The sequence below is a fragment of the Astyanax mexicanus genome, chromosome 20, assembly GCF_023375975.1.
Source record: "Astyanax mexicanus isolate ESR-SI-001 chromosome 20, AstMex3_surface, whole genome shotgun sequence".
Lineage (NCBI taxonomy): Eukaryota > Metazoa > Chordata > Actinopteri > Characiformes > Acestrorhamphidae > Astyanax > Astyanax mexicanus.
This window is the reverse complement of record NC_064427.1, coordinates 34,497,739-34,523,470: the sequence shown is the minus strand read 5'-3', so window position 1 is coordinate 34,523,470 and position 25,732 is coordinate 34,497,739. Positions and strand designations below refer to the sequence as shown.

The 25,732-nt window shown below is 40.3% G+C and overlaps 1 protein-coding gene across 2 annotated transcripts in view; it reads right to left on the bottom strand.

Annotated features, from left to right (window-relative positions):
- alcama (activated leukocyte cell adhesion molecule a) overlaps positions 1 to 25,732 on the bottom strand; it is a 138,613-nt gene that overhangs the window by 33,152 nt on the left and 79,729 nt on the right. For both annotated transcript variants that reach the window (XM_022681394.2, XM_022681395.2), the window contains exons 2-4: positions 5,164 to 5,270; positions 4,606 to 4,825; positions 2,216 to 2,280 (exon numbers count right to left, since the gene is read on the bottom strand). In XM_022681394.2, coding sequence (XP_022537115.2) covers positions 2,216 to 2,280; positions 4,606 to 4,825; positions 5,164 to 5,270 — 392 coding nt within the window. The remainder of the gene's footprint in view (positions 1 to 2,215; positions 2,281 to 4,605; positions 4,826 to 5,163; positions 5,271 to 25,732) is intronic.

Here is a 25,732-nt window from a genome sequence, read left to right as displayed (position 1 = left end):
AATAAATCCAAGTTTTGTATGAGCTCTGACAACGGTCAAGTTTGAGGAATTTTGAGGAAGTAAAACATGCTCCCAACTGAAAACTAAATTAGGCAAGATGATAAATTTGGGCACCCCAAAAGAAAAAGTACATTAATATTAAGCAGATCCTCCTTTTACAGAAACAACAGCCTCTAAACACTTCCTATAGCTTCCAATGAGAGTCTGGTTGAAGCTTCTGGTTGAAGGTATTTTGGATCATTCTTCTTTATAAATCATCTCCAGTTCAGTCAGGTTTGATGGATTCTGAGCATGAACAGCCCACTTTAAATCACACCACAGATTTACAATAATGTTCAGGTCTGGGGACTGAGATGATCTGAGATGATCATTCCAGAACGTTGTACTTGTTCCTCTGCATTAATGCCTTAGTAGATTTTGAGTAGTGTTTAGGTGTTTAGGATCGTTGTCTTGTTGGAGTATCCAGCCCTGGTGCTTTAACTTTCTCACTGATTCTTGAACACTGTTCTCAAGAATTTGCTGATATTGACTGGTCCTATAAATACTTAACTGGCGATAAATATGGCAACCAGGTAGGCCAAGGAAGTGATGAAATCTGAAGGAGACATTTATGGGAAACCCTTACAGTGTGTGGGTGAGCATTATACTGCTGAAAAATGCCAGTTGGAGGCCCTGCCATGAGAGGACCGTATATCACTACTAGGGGTGACCCTCTATTGTATGCAATTGCTCCTAAGATCATCAATTAGGGAAGTGTGTCATTCACTGCTAAAGATGAGACAGCTACAATATGTAGCAGTATGTGTTTTTAACCCCACCGTTGTTGAAATCAGAGACTGTAAAAAAGATGGACGCTGTGTCTCCGTTCCCGTTCATTCAAAGAAAATGAAGCCAAAATCTTCCTCCATGTTGGCGATCCCGAAACCCGAGTCTGCACAGTAGAGACCAGAGGAGGGAGAAAGACTGTGGAGAGACAGCCTACTCATTTAAATAACCCCGCCCCTAAGGGCTGCCTCGCGGTCACAGACTGCAAAGTGGGGCAGAGCGGAGCTGACGGTCTGTTATTGGTCCCGCCCATAACAAGCCCTTTTACAATAACCACACCTTTTTGAATAGAGCTGAATAACGTTTTAAAAACCGAGTTCTGTGGTGATATAAAAATATGACAATATAAGCAGAGGTTACACTAGCTGTTGCATTTAAATAATGGAGGTAGAATTACAGTATATTAGAAAAAAACTAATTGAAAGTTGTCTGTTTTGCCATTGAAACCTATGAGATGGGTGGGGTTACACGGCTTTCTGAAACCGAACAGCAGGGGGCGCCCGACCTGTGGTGGCTTCACTTTTGAGAGACGATGCTATGTCCAGCTATACACAGTCTATGGTTGAAATGGTGGAAGATCTTTTAGACAGGTTTGAGTGCACAAGCATATTCACAAAGTCCTCATTTATTTCATTTTCTGTAGGTTTAGGTATAGCATCACAATTACATTATTTTTTCTCTGCATAGCTTCACTGGCCGCATTCACATATTCAGGTCCAGTGGTTTCAAAACCCTTTTTACTCCATGTTTTGAGAAAGGTGTTTTTGCTCATTCAGAATTGTTCTCTCACCCTCACCTACAAGCCTTTCATCCAAGCCAAGTCAAGAGAGAAAGAAAGAAAAAAAGAAAGCAGAGAAGAAAGAGACTAAAACAACTCCAGCCCTGTTAACAAGTTCAGCCACACAGGGGCTTACATAAGGTGAGCTCACAGAGGGTAGAAGTTGCTATGACTAATCTTCTTTTACCGCGCTGATAAAAGTAAGTCCTCTACAACAGTTCTCTGCATCTCTGCGATGCCTTAAAGCTGCCGTGTGGCACTGCGGCTTGGGCTTAACTGTCTTCTGGGGACCATCTCTCTAACAGCAACACTTCATCTGAGCTACGTCTCAGCATCTCAGCACTCTCTATAAGTGTGTGTTCCTGCTATGATCTTTTTTTAAAAGGCTAGCCCCCACCGCCATTTGAGATGATGCCCGCAGGTGTGTTCTCAGAGAAGAGGAAAATGCCCAGGGCCACAGGGAGAAGGGACGGTATTTGTGCCAAACACTTCTGAAGTGCCTGCGCTGTCGTAGAGTTTGTGATTGGTCTAGTGAATGTAACGAGCGCTCTAAAGTGGTGGTGGCAGTCCAGGAACTGAGAACCCAAAGAGCAGAGTTTAAAAAGGACTCACTGGTGTTGGTTTGCCATTTTCCAGCTGACTTGCTTTGTTCTTGAGCTCAGGAGCCGATGGTCTCTCTACGAAATAAAAAGAGATAATAAAAAAAAGTGTTCATCAGCATCACAAAACCCACTAGGTTGAAGAAAGAAAAAGTTAAATGCTATTATACAGAGCTAAGAAATAGTGTTTGCCTTATACAGATTTCTTTTGCTTTTACTTTCTATCACACTTACATGTTTTCAAAAAATTAGCAAACACATTTCAATATCAGACAATGATAACCAGAGCAAATATATATATCTATAAAAAAAAACAGTTGTAATTTTATTTACTAAGGGAAACATTTATCCAACTTGATTGTGCCACCCTTTGTGCCATTTATCTTTCCAGAGCAACAAAGCAGCCCTAGACCATCACACTACCACCACCATGTCTGACATTCAGTATAATGTTTTTCTCTGACATTCTGTGTTAGTTTTATGCCAGATGTAATGGGACACACACCTTCCAAAAAAATCCCTCATGTCTCATCAGCCATCAGAATATTTCCCTCAAAGTCCTGAGAATCATCAAGATGTTTGTTGGTAAATGTGAGATGGGCCGTTGTGTTCTTTTTGGTCAGCAGTTGTTTTTGCCTTGGAACTCTCCCATGGAGACCATTTTCACCCAGTCTCTTATTATTGAATCAACAAAACTGACCTTAACTGAGGCTGTAAGTGAGACCTGCAGTTCTTTAAATGTTGTTCTGGGTTCTTTTGAAACCTCCTGGATGAGTTGTTCATGCCCTTTTGGAGTAATTCTGGAAGGCCAGTGACTCCTGGGAAGGTTCACCACTGTTCCATGTTTTCTCCATTTGTGAATAATTTCTCCCACTGTGTTTTCCTGACGTCCCAGAGCTTTAGAAATGACTTTGTAACCTTTTCCAGGTTGATAGATGATCAATGACTTTATTTTCTCACCTGTTCTTAATTTTTGTTCAAATTGGGGCATAATGTGTTGCTTTTTGAAGATCGTTTAGATCGTTTAGACCGAACATATTGCTGAGCTATTAGTGTCTTATGTGATGACTCCCAATATCATCACACCAGCAGTTAGGGAAGCGTGTCATTTATTGCTAAAGATGATACAGTTACAGTCTGTATCAGTGCAGGTTTCTCAATAATGACACCACTGCAAATGAAGGCGAATATATCAGGCAACTTGTTGAAAGGACCATCCTGTTCCCCCCATCAAAGTCTGCCAACTGGGCAAAATGTATTTGAGTGTGTTGTAGACGGACGTCTAGCAGTCATCAATCTAGTGTCTTTTTATACGGCAGTGGGGGAAGGATCCTACCTAACACCCTGCACAAGACGCATCATGATGTTCCTTGCTATCTCACACTCAGCAAACAGTTTATTTTTATGGCTTGATCCTTTACCGTTTAATAGCGCCTAAGGTTATGTGTGTATATATATATATATATATATATATATATATATATATATATATATATATGTACCAATGGGTGTGGTGGTCTTAGCTATGGAAAACACAGGTGCACCACTGACTAAATACAACCCTAAAACGCACATACACACACGCACACACACAAGGACAAGCAGTAGTGCACAAACCTATCATTTACGTCAACAATAAACAGAATACATAATAAAATATCATTGCTGTTCCCGTAATTGACTTGCTTGCGCACCTTCACATTTTGAACACGAAGGTCAGCTTCCTCTAATAAGATGCACAGAAGCTCTGCGCCATTAAAATAGCAATCTGCCACAGTCAGAGAGCACCTGGCTCTTAAAGGGAATGGTAGGTGACATGCTGATTGGTTTATAGAACATTATGCCCAAAACACACCCATTGATTAGTTAAGAGAATTAGTACTTGTCTTGTATTGCGTGGCATACTTTTCTCGTTGTTATGATAGCAAAGATACACAGACATATTCTAAATCAACCTGCTCTGTGCACGGTTGACAGTTCGCTTACAGATCGCTAAAACAGGGCCTTCATGCGTTCCGCATCAATCCAATGAGTGATTTTTTTTTGTCAATGGCAGTATTCATTTACACAAATGACTACTGCCTAATTATTCAGCTCATTTCAATGAATCATTTGGCTGTGTTTATAAAAGAACAAAAAACTTTTTATTGCAAAACATAGTTATAATAGAAGCCAACACACAGTTAATTAAGTGTCTGCCCACAGGCTTCTTTTCACAGTGTGCTTTGAGCCACAAATAAGTATTCGGTTCTATTTTATTTCATACAGGAAAATGATGTGAAAGCAGCGTCTGTGGACATTGATGTAGAGAGTAGACAGACCCTGACATTCTTTGAATTCTCAATATACAGTAAGGTACGTATACTGTATGGTTGTGCATAGAAAGTAGAAAGCTGTACTCACTCCGCACTTCCACCTCCACTGGGTATTCGTTCAGATTGGAGAAGGAGACCACCATACAGGTGAAGGTGATCTGGTCACTGAGGGTGGCCCGGGTAATCACCAGGCTGGAATCAGACGTGATGTTAACACGGTCCTTATAGCTGTCCGTGGCCGAGATCTTCGCCTCATCCTTCTGGGCCTGCTTCACCAAAAGGTCTCCTGAGGTGCCGTCACTTCTCGTCTGGAGGTAACACACACACACACACACACACAAAAATACGCACACACGAAAACAACACTGTTACCAATGTGTCACACACTGAGCTACTCTAGAATACCCACCCTGCACAGAAATACTGTACTGCTGCTGGTAGAAATGATTTGACATACTCTTTGGGGTATGTGACAATAAAATGACATTTTGAGGGCCAGCGCCGTTGCAGACGTGACAGCTGAGTTGTCCAATTTGGAATACTATTTATTCATCTCCACGAAATCGCTTGTATATCCCAGGAAGCCCAGAATATACAAGGCATCCAGTGCTCACACATGCAGGGATTACACCCAACAGAGACTTACATATTTCCACTTGGTGAAGATCAGATCCGCAGGCTTGTTATCGCTGCCGTTGCACGGAACTGTGATGTTTTCTCCATACTGGCTGATGACCTTCTTTGTGTCGCTCGCTGAAACAGAATAAAAGGGAAAGCGGAAATCTGTTAGTGATGATAAATCAGTATCTTACAATGATAATATCAAGGCTATGTTCAGTACTTTTTCAATTTCAGTGGAAACTATGGCCTATATAGACGAATGCATACATCTACACACCTCTAATGAGTTTATTGTTGAATGAAAAAAAACATTTTAGTCAAAAGCTGTGATGCTCATTCCTGATTTCTAAAGCTCAACCACCCTACAGAGTTTGAGGGACGTGTAAACATTCCCAACTCGGTTGTGTTAGATCTGAAACCTGCAGGGTGGCAGATGATTTCCAGGCACCCCCGACTTAAAGGGTCTCTAGAATGTCAAACTGTATTTTCCTTGCTGTAGTTAAACAATGAGAATCTGATACAGATGATAACATAACATGAAACTCATAACATACTGTTATGAAGTCTTTCAAAACAAAACAAATCTGGCATAACCAAAACAGAGCTGGAAAACAGAGCAATTCCAAAAGCCTTGACAATAATATGTAACAAATGTCTTTTTACTCTTTAAATATAAACCCAGACCACTAGTCAAAGCTGTCTGCATCTAAAATATCTATCATGTTGTTGATACTGGAGAGCAGTACATCACCTCCAGACTCTATAGCAGGGGTGTCCAAACTTTTTTTGTTGGGGGCCAGAGGGAGAAATATATTTGAAGTCACGGGCCACAGACTCTGTAATAAAACAAATACTGAAATATACCACTTTAAATAATAAATTTTCCTGATTACTTTCATTTACACATCATTTTACTTGACTTACTATCTTTATATTTGACAGTGTTGTGTAAACTAAGATTTTTAAATTGATGTTTCATTTCATGATGTCTCTTAATATTAAACTCCTTAATTACGGCAACTTTTAGACTCTTTTGCCCGTTTTTCTGCGCTAGAACTGCGCACTCTCTCTGCTTTTAGACTCTTTGGCCCGTTTTTCTGCGCTAGAAATGCGCACCCTCTCCGCTTTTAGACTCTTTGGCCCGTTTTTCTGCGCTACAACTTCACCCTCTCCGCTTTTAGACTCTTTTGCCCCGTTTTTCTGCGCTAGAAATGTGCACTTTCTCCGCTTTTAGACTCTTTGGCCCGTTTCTGACACCTAGCGTTTAAACTTTGAATCTCACATTATAAAAACCTGCTTAACAGTGGGCCAACTTTCACTCTATTTCTAAAATACCTCGCGGGCCGCTCCACAAAAGGAAACGGGCCGCAAATGGCCTGTGGGCCGTAGTTTGGACACCCCTGCTCTATAGCTATGCTAGTTATGGGAATACTAGCTGCTACATAATCTAAGCCAGCCTCATAATCGTGGCTTGTCTCCTGTGCTGTGGGGAAACTATCTACCCACCCAGAGTGAGCAAGCCCAATTGTGCTCTCTCAGGATTCAGGATTCGAACCAGTCTTAGTCTTACGCTGGATCACCCAGAGCCCAACATTCAAGTGTTAAAATGGCCCAGTCAAAATCACACAATTGTGTGCAATTTTGTGTTGGTCTACCATTTAAAATCTCAATAAAATACATTTAAGTTTTTGGTTGAACTGTACTGTACTGTACATCACAGAACTGATAGATACTGTTGTGGACAAAACAGTCACGAATGCTAGCATGTGATAAACCAAAAGACTTGGCAGCAAATTGTTATCCAAGCTAGGCAAAAAGCTAATGCTAGCCTCTAGCCTTTAGCCTCTATCTCTTCTTTCCACACTCATTCCCCTTAAAACAAACTGGAATATCTTAGCTGACCACCAAATTGGAGCTAAACCCACATTAAAATGGAAAGCATTGTCTTATTTTGGCTTTTTACTGGTATAACTTGAGAAATCTAAACTAGCTACAATATCTTGATTGCATGATTGCAAACTTTGTCATGTGGTTCCAATAACCATGACATTCATACAGTGATATCTATACGGTAGATACTAGATACTAGTCCCATGTCTTACATTACAAATGGTCTGTCAGTGTACATTAAGCCCCTACTGCACACACACACACACACACACAAACACACACACATTGCCACAGCTGTATATACATGTTCTGCACCACTGCATGACTGTTCAGGATGACAGACCGGACTAATGCTTTATCAACAGAACTGTCTAGGGGTGTGTATGTGTGTGTATGTATGTGTGTGTGTGTGTGTTCTAAAAGAACATACACACAACATGATTAAGCGGTGAAGGATGGATGAAAGTAGAGCATAGTTTAGCATAGTTTAATAGTTTGCCACTGACTTTTCTTCACCATTTTTTTTCCACCGCTGTGCTCCAGAGCCAAAATACACTGTCCAACTCCAACTCAGACTCCGTATGAAAAGCCCACATCTCAACTTGAGCTGACAGACAGGAGAATAGAGGGGGGGAAAGTGGGGTGGGTTGGGGGGGGAGGGGGGGGGTTGTGCAGTACCGAAACACTGAGAGGGGCCAAGCTTTCAGAGCCTGTCACAGCACAGACGAGGTGCTGTGTTGAGTGGTGCGGTGTTGCAGGTTTTTTTTTAGGGAGTTGAGGGGTTACGGGAAGGGGATTGGGGGATGATGTTGGATACGGGGGGGGGGGGGGGGGGGGGGACAGGGACTTGTAGGTCTGTAGCAGGGTTTTAAAGGGGTAGTCCAGGTTACCCAGGCTTTGTACTGCAGTCAGTTCCATCAGCTCTCAAATCCCACACAAAGAGCGCAACCAAACAAGAGTTCACATTCTGGTCATACCGGAGCACTGCGCTTCAGGCAACGACATTTCAGCAGGCATGCACACACACACACACACACACACACACACTCAAACACACACACACACACCAATCATCTTAAGTATCCTCACACAATGCTTTTCAGTCCGATACTGATTTTAATGTTACCTGAGTGAGTCTATTACAAGGTATGAGCGTGAAGACAAGGCAGAGAAACCAGTTTGATCTGGAAATAAATACTGACTACACCACACACACACACACACACACACACACACACACATACACACACTTGTCTAGTCTCACCCACAGTTGAGAGCACAGGAACAAAGCCTTGCAATCAAACAGATTCAAATCGCAGGGAAATCTGCCTTCTTTCAAAGCACAAGATAAATAGCTAGGCTTAGTTAGTGCAGACTGAATCACCATTAGAGTAATATAAACAACCACTTATTTTGAGAAGCACATCAGTCATAAACTAGTATAAAAAGTATAAATATATAAATACACCTGTTCTGTAAAGGCTTCAGTTGTTTGTTAAAAGGAAATTAACCTTCCAGCAAGACGATGACCCTAAACATACAGCCCGAGCTACAGTGAAATATTCACGTTTTTGTATTTTATTTTTATTCCATTTTTCTCCCTCACTTAGCTATGTCGATAATCCCACCCACATTTTTTTTTTTATTGTACTCTCCATCTATCATTAGCGATGCCCCAACACTGGGAGGGTGAGGACTAGCATATGTTTTAATACATCAGCTCACAGACGGCTCGTGCTGATCAACATCATCGTAAGAGTGATACCGGGAGCGAGCGCCATCTAACCACCCGGAGAGGGCAAGGCTCAGGCAGCCGATGACAAGCTGCATGACCGGGATTTAAACCAGTCTTAGTCCCCAGGACTACCCAGAGCCCAATATTTAAGTGTTAAAATGGCCCAGTCAAAGTTCTGACCTAAATTCCATTGAGCATCTGTGGCAAGACATGTCAATTGCTGTTTACAGACCCTCTTCATCTCTCTAAATGCGCAAAGCTGGTGGAGACACACACCAAAAGACAGCTGTAATTGCAGTGAAAGATGGCTCTACTAAGTATTGATACAGGGGGGCTGAATACTTTTCAGGTCACACTCTTCTCCATATGCTATAATATTTTTACAAATGTTTAAAAGTATATTACCACAAGGTGGGTTTTCCATTTTTCTAATCTTTAAATGAGAACATTTAAAGGGATGCAGACAGATGTAGAGAGGGGGGGGGAGGGGTTGTTACCTCAACATGCCATCTGCTTACAGATAAGAGGAGGAAGTCCTCCTCAATGAGGAGATCTGTGCAAGCGCAGTAGCCAGAACAAGCCAATATGAAACGTTTTGCATTTTTAAAGTTTCTTTTTGAGTATATTGGTGTCTCCCCATTCTATAGAAATCAGAATCTGCCCTTGTGTGACTAGAATTAACTACCAAGTGTCATTGTAAAAATAGCTGCAGAGTAAACTGTTTTACATATATATATATATATATATATATATATATATATATATATATATATATATATATATAATATATATATTAATCTGTTTTTTTTTTGTCATATTAATTCTGGTTTAACCATTCACATTAACATTTATCAATAAAGCTTCAGAAGATTTTGATGCCACATGGATGGGAGTAAGGAGAACAGCATGTCTATCATTGCCGCTCTGCACCTGAAATGCTGCTACTGCACTATGTAACTTTGGTGGAGTTCTTTTATTGGAAGTGTCTAATGCTGGCCAAAGCAAGACCTATATTTTAAAGGGTGAAACAAACTATAGAGAAAATAGAGATACAAAAGAAAGCTTATAGTAATAAGATAATAATAATATTTTTACTTCCAGCACCACAAACGAAGCGATGCACATGCAGCTGGGCTGCTGTAAAAGGAGCGTCTGGTCAGGCCTGTTCAGACAGGAGCCGTGTAAGGAGTGGAAACGAGTGTGTGAGATTAGAGTGGAGGGTTTAATAATAAAGCAGGATGGAGGATGAAGCGGACAGGACGGCAGGTGCAGACAGCGTTGTGTACACTGCCGGACTGGTTGTGTCTACAGAGCGCTGTTTGAACAGCAGGCCGCCTTTACAGGTAAACATTTCCCCTCCGAGCTCTCACACTAATACCTGCTACCTGCACAGGTGGGGGAAGTGCTGCGGCAAGCGCTCATCATCCAGACGGAGGGGCTGATCTTTGCTGGGGGGACGGGAGTGTGGGAAGGTGCCAATGTCTTCCTCCGCCGTTATTTTCTTTCTTTCCTTCTTCTTTTCCTTTTTTTTTTCCTGCAAGCAGCCGAGTACAAACATCCTTCTCTGGAAGGGATGTTTAGAGAGAGGTGAGGCGTGAAGAATGAAACAGGCCGCTCATCACCCTTCCTCACCTGCTCGGCATGACCGCCGCCATTAAAGGTGCAGCAAGGCGGGAGAGATCCGCTAATAGCACTGAGGCTATGTTTCGGTCACAGCCTGTCTGTTTCTAAAACACTGCCAGGACTCCTCCTGCTTTCACGCACCCCCAGCCCGCTTGCTTCGCTGACTGATGGGCTTTTCACAGGAACGTCTAAGTCTGCTCAATCATCCTTTACAGCACACCGGGTCAGAAGGTCAATGTCTGCTTCAGGGCCGTCACGCTATTAGTGTTTAATGTTTAATCTGCTGAATATTTTGAAGAGTAGTCAAGTGTTCAGAGCTGTATGAAGGTTTAGAACAGCCTGTAAAACACAGTGCAGTACTGAAAAAAAAACATGTGAAGTAAACATAAATCCAGTTGTCAGTACGCCAGGAAAGCTTTTGATGTTTGATGTGTAAAGTGAAAAAACACAGTTAGAACAGACGTTGAGGTTACTGACCTCTCTGCGAAATCAAAAGAAAGCAGGCAAACCTGCAGTACCTGATCATTTGTGAAGAGGTAGAGTTTTACAGGTATACAGGGAATAGCTCTACTTGATTATGTTCAAATCCATATATATGGCAAGAAGGAAAAAAAAATACATTAAGAAATAAAGGACTTTGAAATATCCACAAATTCAGTCGCAAAGACTATCAAAAATATGTAAAGTTATGATAAAACTGGACCAGGAAAGGAGGACCACAAGATAAGTTCATCAGAGTTACCAACCACCTAAATGCTTCACAGAGTATTTTAAGTATTTTAGTATTTTAACTTTACTACATCCTTTAACTTTACATGGTAATTATAGAATACCTTATAGCGTGAATAATGCACAGTAGATCCTCAATAACTGACAGTAGACACTGAATTATTGATACATACTGAATAACACATACTAAATAATTTATAATAGATACTGAATATTTCATAATAGATACTGAATAATTCACAATAGACACTGAGTAATACATGAAATACAGTAAATAATCCATAGTAGATACAAAAAAAAATAAAAGAAAAAAAAAAAATTCATAGTGGATGCCACATAACTCGCAGTAATTCACAGATACCAAATCAATTATAGTAGTTACTGAATAATCCATAGTAGATACTCAATAAGTCTAGAAAATATAATTGTTTACCACATATAACTTGTAATACACCTCGTGCCAATGTTAAAGTTTGCCAAAAACACTTAAAAAAATTATAGTGGATGCCAAATCATTCAATAGACAACAAACATTTTAGAATAGAAGCTTTTCTCTATAGATAAATCAGTTGGATGAAGTGTGGTTTGTGTCCTGGATGCAAAAGGAAATCATGACTCAGCGGTCTTTGACCACTCGAAACGCTAAAATGTGTCAAGCAAAAATTGCCTCAGTATGAAACTCCTGATTTCCATTCTCACCAATGTGATCTTAGCATGTTAGGTGTTTCTTTTCACAATGGAGGCGTTTCCCATTCTCCACACTCTTCAGCATGCCAGAGAATTTACAGGGAAAAGTTAACAAAGCCCTGAATTGATTATCCGACAAGAAATTGGATATGGAGCTGGTTAATGGAAATGCCTTTTAGAACACTAGTGAGATCAGAGATGCCCCTCACTGTGGAGAGTAAAAGAGTGTGTGTGTGGAGGGCTCGCTCACCCACAGCGTGACTGATTGCAATCTCCTTTCAATTTGAAAGACGCCTGTTGATGGGCGCTGGCCTTTCTTAAAGCACCTCTAGCAACCGTCATACTCTTGTGCCTTGGGAGGGGGGTGGGAGGGACGTTGCATGTGTGTGGGCGTGAACGTGTGCCTGCGAGTGTGTGGGCCAACGTGTGTTTGCTCACACACAGCCAAAGAAAGAGCTGGCTTATCACTTCTTTGGCCCACCTGAGCACACGGTGCACAATGGGACGGCCGAGAGAACTCTTCCTCTCTCTCTCTCTCTCTCTTTTTTTTTTTTTTTTTTCCCAATTTGTCGACTGCATTCCTTCACAGACCAGAGATTAAATTCCAACATTCAAATCCTGAACCGCTTCACCAGACCACACTGTTACAAACACTTCCCATCTACTGATAACCGAAAAAAGACTTTATTTCTCCACAGATATTTATATAAAACATCCCGTATTTCACTCACTTCTAACGCTGGAATAGCGCACCCCCGAGACGCCCAAACCGCAAGGGTTCTGTTTCATATTTCCACAATAAAGAAAGGGTATAAAGAACTGCAGGCCCTGCAGCTGTTCCATACAGCAGTAGGAAGGATTTAAGCAGAGCAATTTCAGAGTCAACAAATATAATTGTTGACCACTCAGTGTGGTTGGTATTGAAGTTGGTATTAAAATCTGTGGATTTTAGGTATTGGTGAAAACTCTGCCATCAAAACATTGATATTTGATGCCTTGTTTTGTAGACTGTAATAAAAAGAGACCTTTAAGGAGAGAGAAACTTGTATTTGGGTTTCATTCATTCTGGGCAGGAAATATGACGGATATGCATTTGCTGACTACTGCCAGTAGAAGAATGTAACGGTTTGCCCAAGAGCACAGACAGAAGTACAAAATCAGTCCTGGGATTTAAACTAGCAACCTACTGATTTTTGGAGGAGCATGATATTGCATCTTAGAGTAATAAAAGTTTATGTAAAGGCAACAACCAGAAGTACCCAATCAGTTCTGGGAGTTGAACCAACAACCTCCTGGTTCTACTAGGATCACTGTATTGCCAGCTGAACTTGTATTGCCTTGGTCAATAAAAGATTAGGTATCCTAGCCGAAAGGCACAAACCAAGAGTCCCAGTCAGTCCTGGGATTTGAACTAGCAACCTCTTAGTATTTGAAGGAGCACGATATTACCCTGTTGCCATGTTCAATAAAAGTTACCCTGTACCCTGCCAAGGACACAACTGAGAGTACCCAATCATTTCTGGGACTTGAACCACCAACCTCTTGGTTCTGCCAGGAGCACTGATTTGCCAGCGGAATTTTTATTGCCTTAAGCAATAAAAGATCAAGTACCTTGCACACAGGCACAACCATGAGTTCACAGTAAGTCCTGGGATTTGGTCTTTGAACCAGCAGGCTTAACAAAACGTTGGACCTAAACCAGCAACCTTCAGGTTCGGGGAAGCACACAGTATTGCCAGCTAACTGGGGCACTGACTGGGGCAATGAAAGGTTTAATACCTTAGCCAAAGGCAAACACAATAGTACACAATAGTACCTAGTCCGTCCCTGGGATTTGAACTATTGAACTTCTTATGTTGGGGAGAGGTTAAGTGCCATCCCCAAGGGCACAACCAAAACAGTACCTGCCCTCTGAATCCATTGAAAACAATGAAGCTGTCATAAAAGTCAGGTCAGTACTCTCCCCTGCTATGTAGAACACAAAAAGGTGTTTTTTTATTTTTTAAACAAGTTCAATTATGATCTCATTAGCTCTAATAAAGAACGTGCCCCAGCTTTAGGCTACGGCATTCATTAGAACACACTAGAAAACTTCAAAGTACTCAAAGGACACCTTTCTTGCTAAAGGCAATGGCTGCTTTTGTTACTCTTACTAGAAAGAAAGCAAAGGTTTTTTGCTTTGGGCTAAAACAGCTTAGAGAGCTACAGAACAGTAGACCTAAGAGTGAGCAATATAAATAACAAAAGACAACAAAACAGGATTTGTGAGATAATATTTAGACAGTATTCCGGTGTTCAGATGCTTATATAATAGAGAGACTGTAGCCGCAGCTCCACATTAGGCTTTACAACAATTAGATACTTAAAAAAATGGTAAAAATGACTACAAAAATAAGATAAAGGGATAATGCGCTTGCATACCCGCTCACTTACTTAGTGCAGTTACAACACACTGGCTGTTGTTTATATGTTCTCTGAATCTTCTTGTTTCATAGTAGGGATGAATATGTGCATGAATCATGATAATCACATTAAAGAAATAGTGAGATAAGATTTATTCTAAAAATAATGGTCTGGCAGGTTTGTTGGATGTACTTGCTACTCAACATTGTCAGTATTTAAACAAAAAAATAAACAATTTGGTTAAAAACACAGAATTTCACCCATCAAATGTATTTACATTAGTCTGCATTAAATGTATTATTTTTCATGCTAAGTGCAATTACGCACTCTCACCAGAGAGGTCTCCAAATCCCTAAATCTCCCAAACCTACAGGCTGTTGCTTTAATCACACAGTGGTATGGACGGGGACAGCAAAGCAACCAGTGCAGCAGACATCAACAATTTACATCAGCAGAAAGAAAGAGAGAGAGAGAGAGAGAGAGAGAGAGAGGGAGAGAGAAGTGGGAGAGAGAGAAACAGCCAAGATGACAACAGTCTCGGCACTTGGGAAATCTGCCCTGCTCCCTAGCCTGTGACTCATCAAACAGAGCCTGGCACGGCCGTCATCAACCCCTGACTTATTAGCCGCTAAAAATGGCAGCGTGGCAAAGTAACACCCCACCGCCCCTGCTGCGTATTTATTTTCACCTCCACTCGTCTAAACCCCACCACCACTGTTATTCCTGCTCTCTCCAGTCAGCCCCAGCAGACCAGACCACATATTTCCTCACTGAACTGTCCATGCTTATCGTAGGGTAAGATCTACATTTCCAAGATAATCCTATACTTCCATAATTCCCAGTGTAGAGCCTAGAACTCAACTTCCAGAAATTCTAGCCTACAGCTATAACAATATTTCTAGCCTTAAGGGCCAGTTCAATATATGACATCCAAGAGCCCCAGTTATACAATCACTAGACTAGAAATTTAGAATTTAGAAAAATTTTAATCGACCTTTAGTTAGAATATTTTTTAATCTAGAGCTTTAGTTAGAATATTTCTAGTGTAGAGCTTCAGTCTAGAGCTTCAGTTGTAGATTTTTTAATTTAGAGCTTCAGTTAGAATATTTCTAGTATAGGGCTTCAGTTGTTGATTTTTAATCTAGAGCTTTAGTTAGAATATTTCTAGTGTAGAGCTTCAATTGTAGATTTTTTTTTAATCTAGAGCTTTAGTTAGAATATTTCTAGTGTAGAGCCTCAGTTGTTGATTTTTAATCTAGAGCTTTAGTTAGACTATTTCTAGTGTAGAGCTTCAGTTGTTGATTTTTAATCTAGAGCTTTAGTTAGACTATTTCTAGTGTAGAGCTTCAGTTGTTGATTTTTAATCTAGAGCTTTAGTTAGACTATTTCTAGTGTAGAGCTTCAGTTGTTGATTTTTAATCTAGAGCTTTAGTTAGACTATTTCTAGTGTAGAGCTTCAGTTGTAGATTTTTTAATCTAGCGCTTCAGTTAAAATATTTCAAGTCTAGAGCTTCAGTTGTAGATTTTTTAATCTAGAGCTTCATTTAGAATATTTCTAGTCTAGAGCTTCAGTTGTAGATGTTTTAATCTAAAGCTTAATTTGGAATATTTCTAGTCTAGAGCTTTTGTTACCAGAACTCCAGTTGCAGAATTTCCACAAACTCTTGCTGTTTTAGGGCTGTTTGAGGAAATACGAAAGTCTGTCCTCCTTACCTAAAATTGACTCCACAGAGCTGGGACATTATCACAGATGCTAGTAGCAATAATTCGTGTTAAATAATTGTATTAAAAAGCTAACCTAAATGGCACCACAGACATTTAATGCTCTTTTGTTGATCTTTTGCTTTATAATGGGGAAAATTTCGACACGAGCATGTGCTTGTTTTCACGTTTCAGGACCCAGTCTCTTTCGGCGCTACACGGGAGAACAGCGGTATGTTCTTAAAAAGCTCTGAACTCTGAATAGGTTTCCATTGAGGGAGCTCCATTGTTCATTTGAGTAGTAATTATGTTTTTTTTTTTTGTAAAGCGAAGCCTTAGCACATCTCTGGAGAGGCTTTTTCAGCAGGTCCTAATCTAGGAGAGAGCAGCAGAAAGGGTCTTATTGTGGCTATTCTCTGCCAGTTTGGAACTTTACAGGGATCTTAATAAGATAGGGCCTAAATCAATTAGAGGGAATGAGATGCATCCGGGCAGGAGGGGGGATGGAATTAATGAAGCTTGTACTAAAGGCACCACAGAGCTGGAATTTGATTAGTGAGCTGAGTGTGTCCTCAAAAGCGTGGCTCCATGCAGAGATGGAAGACACTGGTACGGCAGGTTGTGGGGGCGTTCAGAGCGATATATGTTCAAATATGCATATACTTGTGTTTATGTGTATAGCTACAAGGTTTACCTGTGGTACTTGCATGTGGATATGTGTGGGCGCAACAGGGATAGAGCGAATATATGACATGCCAAATAAAATACTGAAAAAAATATACACATAATGTCTCATTTGTATGATGCTGACATAGCTAGCTAGCTAAATATGTGATTTGAATAGTGCTGCTAAAAATACAGTACCAGTCAAAGGTTAGGACATTTAATTTTTTTTTTCTGCATTGTAGATTAATACTACAGTCATCCAAACTATAAAACTATTACATTTAGGAAAAAAAATATGGAATTATTTAGTACACTAAAAAATGGATAAACAAACCAGAATATGTTTTCTATTGTAGTAGCCCTCAAAGCACCAAAGACCATCAAAAACATTATGATGGAACTGGCTCTCATCAGGACCATGCCAGAAAAGGAAGAGCAAAAGTTGTTGCTGTTGTATTAGATAAGTTCATCAGCGTTACCAGCCTCAGAAACCGCAATTTGGTTTATTTAACTTAACTTTTAAGTGTGCTACATTTCTTAATGGATGACTTTAGCATTCATTTTCAAATTTACGATGCACTGTTCGATAATGATTACAACAGCATTACTGAGGTAAATGTATTTTGTTTTGGTGGTATTTCTGTTAAGAAGTTAAAAATTTAAGTATTATAGTCAAAAATTTAATGTCATTTATTAAAGAATGAAAAAAGTGACAAATTTAATAAAAACCCACAAAAAAGTCTTTAATTTCGAAAGTCTTAAGTGTGTTTGCATGCCTCATGTTAACAAAAGCATGAGGCAGTATAAACAAAGAAATGCTCAAAGACCATTTCAGTAAGAGACAGAAATAAAGCTGTTTGAATGTACACACGCATTCCAGAGAGGTTAAAAAGGATTAAGACACAGTCTGAGAGTCCTCCTCCTGTCCGTGGCGTCTTCAGAATATAAGCTTTATGAAGCACTGCTCTGTACTGTTATTTGAAACAGCAGCAGCAGCAGCCACATTATCCCAACTATTATTAAACCTGCCAAGCATTTAACACTCACTCTTTGACATGATTATAACACTTAAGTAAAAATAAGAGCAGTCATTTTACAAATGGTAATTGAATGTGCGATGGGTGTGTATCTCGTGCGTGTGTGAGCACAGTGCAGTGCTGAGTGAATGAGCAGATGGTAATTAGCATCAGCATGATCCTCATGTCGTAGTAAGTGCAAGTGGAGGCACGTAACAGCGAGAGAGAGAGAGAGAGAGAGAGAGAGAGAGTGTTTGGATGTTCGTTTCATCTGGATGCTGAGTGAAGTCTTTAAGTAAAGTGATTCTGGATCAGTAGATTCAGGAAATAATTATACAGGATGTACCATATTTTTCGCACACTTAAAATCCTTTAATTTTCCCAAAAATCATCAGTGCGCCTTTTAATCCTGTGTGCGATATGTATGAATTGTGTCAGTCAGGTTGTAAGGAGCAGTAAAGGCACTCAGCTGAAGTACAGCCTTATACAGGAGTTTTAGTTTAGTTCTCCAGCTGTATTAGCATTACCCGCTAACCACGCTAAATGCTAAAGGCCGTTCAGAGGTGAGTATTATCAGACTGTAGCCTGCTGATAACCCTGGCTAGCACTAGCACTGGAGCAGCATTAGCATAACCCGCTAACCATGCTAAGCGCTAGCGGTTAGCCACTAATGCTAATGCTCCAGCATTTTAACGTACATTTAAGCTTACTAATTTACTCACCAGGATAAACAGTTTTCAGGAGAGAAATCTGTGTAGATTAGCATCCAGCGCCTCCTTTGCCTGTTTGTTTACCTAACTTAGCTTAGCTTTACAGGTTTACAGACCTGCTGAATTAGAAGGAAATCATGACTACACGCCTGGTCCTTAACAATGTTGCATAAAATGTGCCTTATGTATAAAACTACACCTTAAAATAGACCAGAAAATAGTTGTTTACTGATAGTGAGCCTTATAATCCAGAGCACCCTAATAGTACGAAAAATATGGTTAATATAACAATATGTAAATTGGCTTGGGGACACCCACTCTTGTATATCTGTGAGGTGTTGTCTTGTAAGCGAGGCTGAACACCTAATTGAATGTATTTTTTACATTGTAGATTAATATCAAAGACATTACAACAATTAAGGGACAAACATGTTTGTCCTCCACAATCCCTGAGATTGTGATTTGGGATGAGTTTGGGATGATACTTTTTTTGCAACATAGACGTTCTAAACTCCCTAAGACTCGGATCCTGGTTTGACTTACTAAAGTTAGTGCTTTATTACTCTATATGGTGGAGCTAATTAATTGAATAGGGTACATAATTGCTGGTTTAGAAATGTGCTTATTTAGATGTATTTTATCCTCTTCAGTAACACAGATGTTGTGAAGCATCGCAGAGAATTGTCTTGCAATATTGTGCGTATCATCATCATACCAACGTATCATGATAACATTGTGAGAAATCATGAAATGCCATGTGATTACCAAACCCAACCACTACAGTAAACCAACCACTGGTTTCTAAATGCTCTAGAGAAAATCCATATTGTTCACATCCTCCATCAAGTACCAGTGTCTGAATGTGAGACCATATTTAAGATTTAGAGCATCAGGGGAAAAAAAGACAGACCCCTGACTCATAAAAAGCTGTCATGGACAAAATAACAATTATGCTGTTTAATATGTGGGCATCGTCTCGGCAGGTAAAATCAAACGTGTGAAAACTCTTTCCTTTGATCTGATCCTTTGAATTGGCCATAATCCTTTATATTCGCTCCTGAATTTTTAAACAGGATCTTGGCCCAGTGGTCCACTTCTCTGGGAGGCCAGGTTAAAAGTCCTGTACGCCTTGAACAAAAGAGCCTATCTCTCTCTATCTCTCTCTCTATCTCTCTTTCTCTCCGCAGGGAGAGGTTATCTGATACCGGCCCCTTTAGAAGAGCAGCTGTACCATCTGTGCTGTTCGGCACCCCCTCTTAAAACAGAACAGCCCGCGAGCTCCCTGCGGAGGTGCTCAGGTCACGCGGATCGAGGCTAGACCGCTTAATGGAAGCCGTCTCCAGTTAAAATGCCAAAACAATGAGTGCATGCGCATCAGTTTCAACCATCAGCATGTTTACGCCACCATCTGTACTGACAGTAAGTGGCAGTTTGTAAAGCTTAATTGAAGGTTGTTACTAATGCAGCTGTGTGCAGTCGTGGCCAGGATCAACAACACGAGCATCAAATCAATTCAATTGGCTCGACACGGGCCTCGCTTGCGGAAACGGGCAGATAACGGTAAAAATGTAAATGTCTTCATTATTGGTGAAATCCTTCTTTTTGTTTAACTTTATCTGTATCACAGGACAGCAGAGCTGTCAGTTATTCCATCTCCTGGCGGGTAATGCGGAGCCTCCAGCCGAGCTGTCAACGCCACGTTGATGTTTCTGGTCGAGCATCGAGCGGTCAATTCAGTCGCTTTGTTCGAGGAAGCGTTTTGTGGCGCCGAGGCCACGTAATCTTCTCGGTGATGACGGCTCAGAGCAATTTCAGAGCAAAAGGAAACAGGCTGCCAAAGGAGCCACTGCTCAAGTCTACCTTAATCTCTCTCTGCCTTTCTCTCTCTCTCTTTTCATCTCTCCTGTATTAAAGCCTGCTTCACTTGGCTGGACGTGCTTCCCTTCCTCCCCTGAGGAAGCCAAGAGATAAGAAAGGCTGTACATGCTTTAATTGAGATCGATCGATCAATCACAATCACACAAACATCCGCCAGATAGAGTGCAGTGTAGTTAGTCAGAAAAAAAAAACAGAAGGAAAAATCTTGAGGAAGTCCACTGTGAAATTAAAAACGAGAAAAAGCAAAGAAGTGGTTTGGGACGAGCTAAGAAGTTCCTGATAAAGTCCAGCTCCATTGGTCTCCAGAGGAATTCCTGACATTTACTCTCTCTGACGCTGATGCTGTCCAGAAATATGAGCAAATATTTGCACAGCAGAAGCGGACGTTTGATTTAGCTCCAGCGGATGCGTAGGCTAGCGAGCACCACGCTGACTGGCATGTGAAGCCTCGCATGTGGTGTTTTCATTAACACATATGGTGAAACATGCTTCCGCTCTTGGAGACGGCAGCAGTAATTGGCCTGTCTTTGTGACTGGCAATGCCCGGCACGGAACGCACTTTCTAGCGAGGCTTGATGAGGGGAGAATCAGCCACGACCACATACTAATAGAACCTCATCGCTTGCTGACACGGGAATCAGGCTGCTGGTTAAGCCTTGTCCGTACGGTAAGCTTGACTGGACTAATTGCACCTCTGCTTCCATTAGCCGGCAGCCGGCCTGCCCTCTGCACAATAATGCTCGTCTCTGCAGAGCATGAAATAATAATGTGTAGATTGGAGATCAGGCGTCTGGTGGTGCCTGGAGACGTCAGGGAGGAGATGTCTGGACGGCTTTCCAGCGCTAATGTGTTTACTCACCCTTAACTACTTGAATCCACTGCTCAGTAAAGGGTCAGGGGCACAGATCAACAGAAGTAGCCCACTATCATTTTTAAAATATTGGATTGGGAAGGATACTTTCTATTAAGCCTCGGACACACAAGGTGACTTGTAGGTGAAATTGTAGAAGCTTCTAAAGAGACTGGGTATCTTGCATATCCCCAGTAAGTTTGTCAGATTTTAATGGAAATTAAAAAAGTATGTCCTTTGCTCACTACATAACCAGGTAGCATACCCTACACAACTATTAAATCAAACTGAATGCACCCCAAATGCAAGCCTCGTGTTATAAAGAAGACAGAGTAAAAAAAGACAGAGTATACATGAAGAACAACAGTTATTTGCACAAAATCACATCATTACATAAAGAGATTTCACCAGCTCTATTCTCGCCAGTTTCAGTCCCTTTCAGAATGAGCCATTTAAAGGCCGTCACTTTTATGCAAATACCACTTTAGCTTGTGCTAAATGTCAAAACACTTTATAAACAGTTTATAAACAGTTAGTTTATGCTGAACTGCAATACAAACACAAAACTATTATTATTTGTAGGTACGTAACTCTCCCTCATCTTCCGACTTGCTACAGACAGTAGCTACAGATTCCTCCTTCGGAAGAAGTCTGCAGGCTAATCCTGCTGTGTACTGTCTAAGGTTTTCAACCAAAATGACCCAAATGAAGCGTTTCTACAACTGATCTAGTGGGTGGGGCTCTGACACCAAACTCTTTCAAATGATTTACAAAAAACGGGCAAATGTATGCAAAAACTGATCACAGACATGGTCAGACTAAAAATCAGGGCTCAAATTAGGGCAAAAGTCACGTAGTGCAAGTTTAAATGTTCATGCAGGTTTAAATGACTTCCAGATCAGAGGCAAAAAACCCAGATCGGCCCCTAAAAACATTTGTATTCAAACATCAGAAGCCAGCAGCCAGAACGTCCTCTGGTTTACAATGCAGAATAAAAAGAATATGATCAATGCTCCTGGTGTCTTGTCTAGCGTTAACAACAAGTTGCTAGCTGTGAATGGATTAGAATACACACACACACAGAAAGGGAGAGAAACACACAAATTCATGCTCTGCAGGTACACAAGCAGTGTCAGAGGCAGTTAAGTTTAGCCTTTTTTGTTACAGAGGTCTTCATTAAACTTCTGGCGGACAGGAAAATCACATCTTTTTCGGCCTAGCTCCCTCCAGCGCTACTCCAGTGGAGCATGTGGGCTAATTGACCCGTCCACCCGGCCCAGGCTTTCGGGAGCGGTGCAATGCAGGGCCTGGAGTGCTGAAATAATTGACTTGATGAAATGAGGAGCAGGCGCTCTCAGTGGACGGCCAGGGCCATCCACAGCGCCTCTGGCTGCCTGAGCTCAATCTCACTTCCCCGCAATATTTCTCTTCCAGCCTCTCTGTCCCCCCTCTCCTTTCCTTTCACTGCTTTCTATGACTTTTCACCTTCTTCTCTCCTCCTACCTGTCTCTCAATCTCTTTTTTTTTCATTTCTGCTAGATGATTAGCAGCTGGAGGCAGATTTCTTCTTCAGTTTCTTGGCCTTGGGTCATTTCCACTGGCCACTATTTAGAAAAAAAAATTTAATTTAATTCTAATAAATTTAGTTTATATTATAAGTCCACAAGGCCATAAACTAGTTGAGGCCATGTGCTATGAATGATATATTAAGTATGGTACATTCACTGTAGCATATGGTCTCAGGTGGTCTATTTATAGGGCAAATTGTATCAGACTAGTAATAATGACTAATGCTCCACTGCATTTACCTCTGAAGAAAAAGGTCAGTCGATACGAAATATTTCAAGCTCTTTGAAAGCACCTCTTGCTTAAATTACAGCTGTGCACATCTGGTCATTTTCTCAGTCAGCTTTATGAGGTAGAGTCACCTGGAATTCAGGCTTTCAGTTAAACGTAAGCTGTGCTGAACTCATCAATAGTTTATTACTTGAATTTCTTAATGTGTTTGAGAGCATCAGTTGTAAAGTTGTGAAGACATAAGAGTTGGTATACAGTGAGTAGCCCTATTAGATTAATGTTCTAATTCATATTTATGGCAAGAACTACTCAACTAAGTAAAGAAAAAAAAAAAACCTAAAAAAATGAAGGTCAGTTAATCCGCAAAAAATTTAAGAACTTTAAAAGTATCCTCAAGTGCAGTTGCAAAGACCATCAAAAACTTTATGATGAAACCGGCTCTCATCAGGACCGCCCCAGGAAAGGAAGACCAAGACCAAGAGGACTGCCTGTATTGCACAAGATAAGTTAATCAGAGTTACTTTTCATTCGGTTAGTTATCATAATATTGTAGGGCCATATCGCTCATTCCTATTTCAGATATATATGTATAGAGACACAGTGGCAAATAACAGGCTAATGCTATTGTGGTTCTTGAACAGCACTTTACAAAAAAAACCCTTTGAAGCACCTTCACTTTGCAGAGTACAGAGTATCAAATGTAAAAATACTTCCAAAAAAAAAAAAAAAACTTCCAAGCATCCTCAAATTTAGCGAATACCTCACCACTTCAGCAGAGGCAGGTCTAGCTGTGCTGCTTCCGGCTCTTTCCCGAATGTAGCCTGAGATAAACACGGATAGACACACATCTGTTGAGCCATTAGAGCTGTTCATTTTGGGCTGAGCAGTCTGAACAGAGTGATGATGGTTCTGTAACCATAAAAAGCTGGATTCTAGGCACTGGGTGAATGGATAGAGTGGATAGAGTGGTAGAGCTGGAATCCAAAGCTGAAAAATGAGTGCTGCTTTCTTTCTTCTTGCACTCCATCCATGACAACACACACTGTGCACATGCATACCCACTTCAACCAGGCAATTACCAGACCTACGCCTGAGCAGTGCTCTTCAATAAGCAGTACCAGGAAAAGATTATGGTTTTCCAAGTGATATTGTATAGGAGTCATAAGGGGAAGTAGGAAGGTACTGGCCCAGTTATTTAGAGTGTAGGAATATTGACCACAAGGTTGTGGGTTCAATTCTTGTGCTGGATATCTCCATTGATTTCCCAAATTGATTTAATTCAATTTGTTAACGATTATTTTAGGAATATTTTACTTGGAATAACAGGTTATTGTACCTGCATCTTGTGCAAATTATATTATAGGCTTAATTTTGCCATTATAAATAAAGGTTAATACTTTAGAAGTTATTATACTTTAAGGTTTTCATCAAATTGTCCCATATCATATACAGCTCTGGAAAAAAATAAATAAGAGACCACTTTAAAATGATGAGTTTCTTTGATTTGACCAAATAAAAAAAACTCTGGAATATAATCTACGGGAAGATGGATGATCACAACCATCAAACCAAGCTCACCGGCTTGAATGTTTGCACCAGAAGTGGCATAAAGTTTTCCAAAAGCAGTATGTAAGACTGGTGGAGGAGAACATGACAAAAATACATGAAAACTGTGATTAAAACCAGAGTTATTCCACCAAATATTGATTTCTGAACTCTTAAAACTTGTTCAATATGAACTTGCTTTCTTTGTTTCTCATTATTTGAGGTCTAAAAGCTTTGCATCTTTTTTTGTTATTTCATTTCCTGTCCATTTCTCATTCTCTGCAAATACATGCTCTAAATGACAACATTAGCATTTGGAATTTGGGAAAATTCTGTTGTCTGTAGTTTATAGAATAAAACATCAATGTTCATTTTACTCAAATATAAACTTATAAATAGCAAAATCAGAGAAACTGATTCAGAAACTGAAGTGATCTCTTATTTATTTTTATTTTTTCAGAGCAGTATATAAGTCTATAATTGAGCCTGTTCTGCCATTTGAAACACAAATATGTTTGGAATGCAGCTCAGCGTGTGTAAGGATGAGTAAAAAAAACAGAAGCAGGAGGTGAGAGCACCGTGTCCGTAAGCAATCTGTTAGGACACGTTTTATTACAATAAGTCTTTTTTTTAAATAGACGAGGCCACCATCATTTTATGCATTCCTGGGATGGATGATGAGACATTAAAAAACATGATGCTACAAGCAGTGACTCGTGACAAGACTGGAGAAAGAGAGAGAGAGACAGAGAGAAATCTTTCTTCTATCATTTTTTTCTGTCCTGGCATTATGAGCAGTAGTAGCTTAAGAAATGTATGACGAAAAGGGCACATACCCATCATTATTTTCCTACCTATATTTAAACTAGTGCCATCATAACCTTCATTAGCCAGTAAGGTTCTGTGATCGCCTGCTCACAAGAGGCTGTTTTTTAATAGCACTGAGAACAAGAACTCAAGCCAATTAAGATGAATTTCAACCAAATAAGTACATTCAGGTGAAACAGCAACCGAACAATGCAGCAGCTTAATCACCTACCAGCATGCAGTGATGATAGTCATCAGTCGAGGTTAAGTGATGTGTTTTCCTGTGTTGATACTGATAGCAGTTATCAGCAGATAAAGAGATAAAGATGACTGATAAACTTGACCCAAATCTGAAGTTCAGAGTGAGCAACTGCAGAGAAACATAATGTAGATACTGTTGAACATTAATGGGGCATGTTTTAATACAATAAAATTAGAGTGCATGGAGCTTACAAACAGTACTTTGGAAATTATGATCTACAAATTGATTTTTAAACTCTTTCATATTTAAAAGAATAAAATCAAAACAAATCAATATTAATTAATAAATAACAATC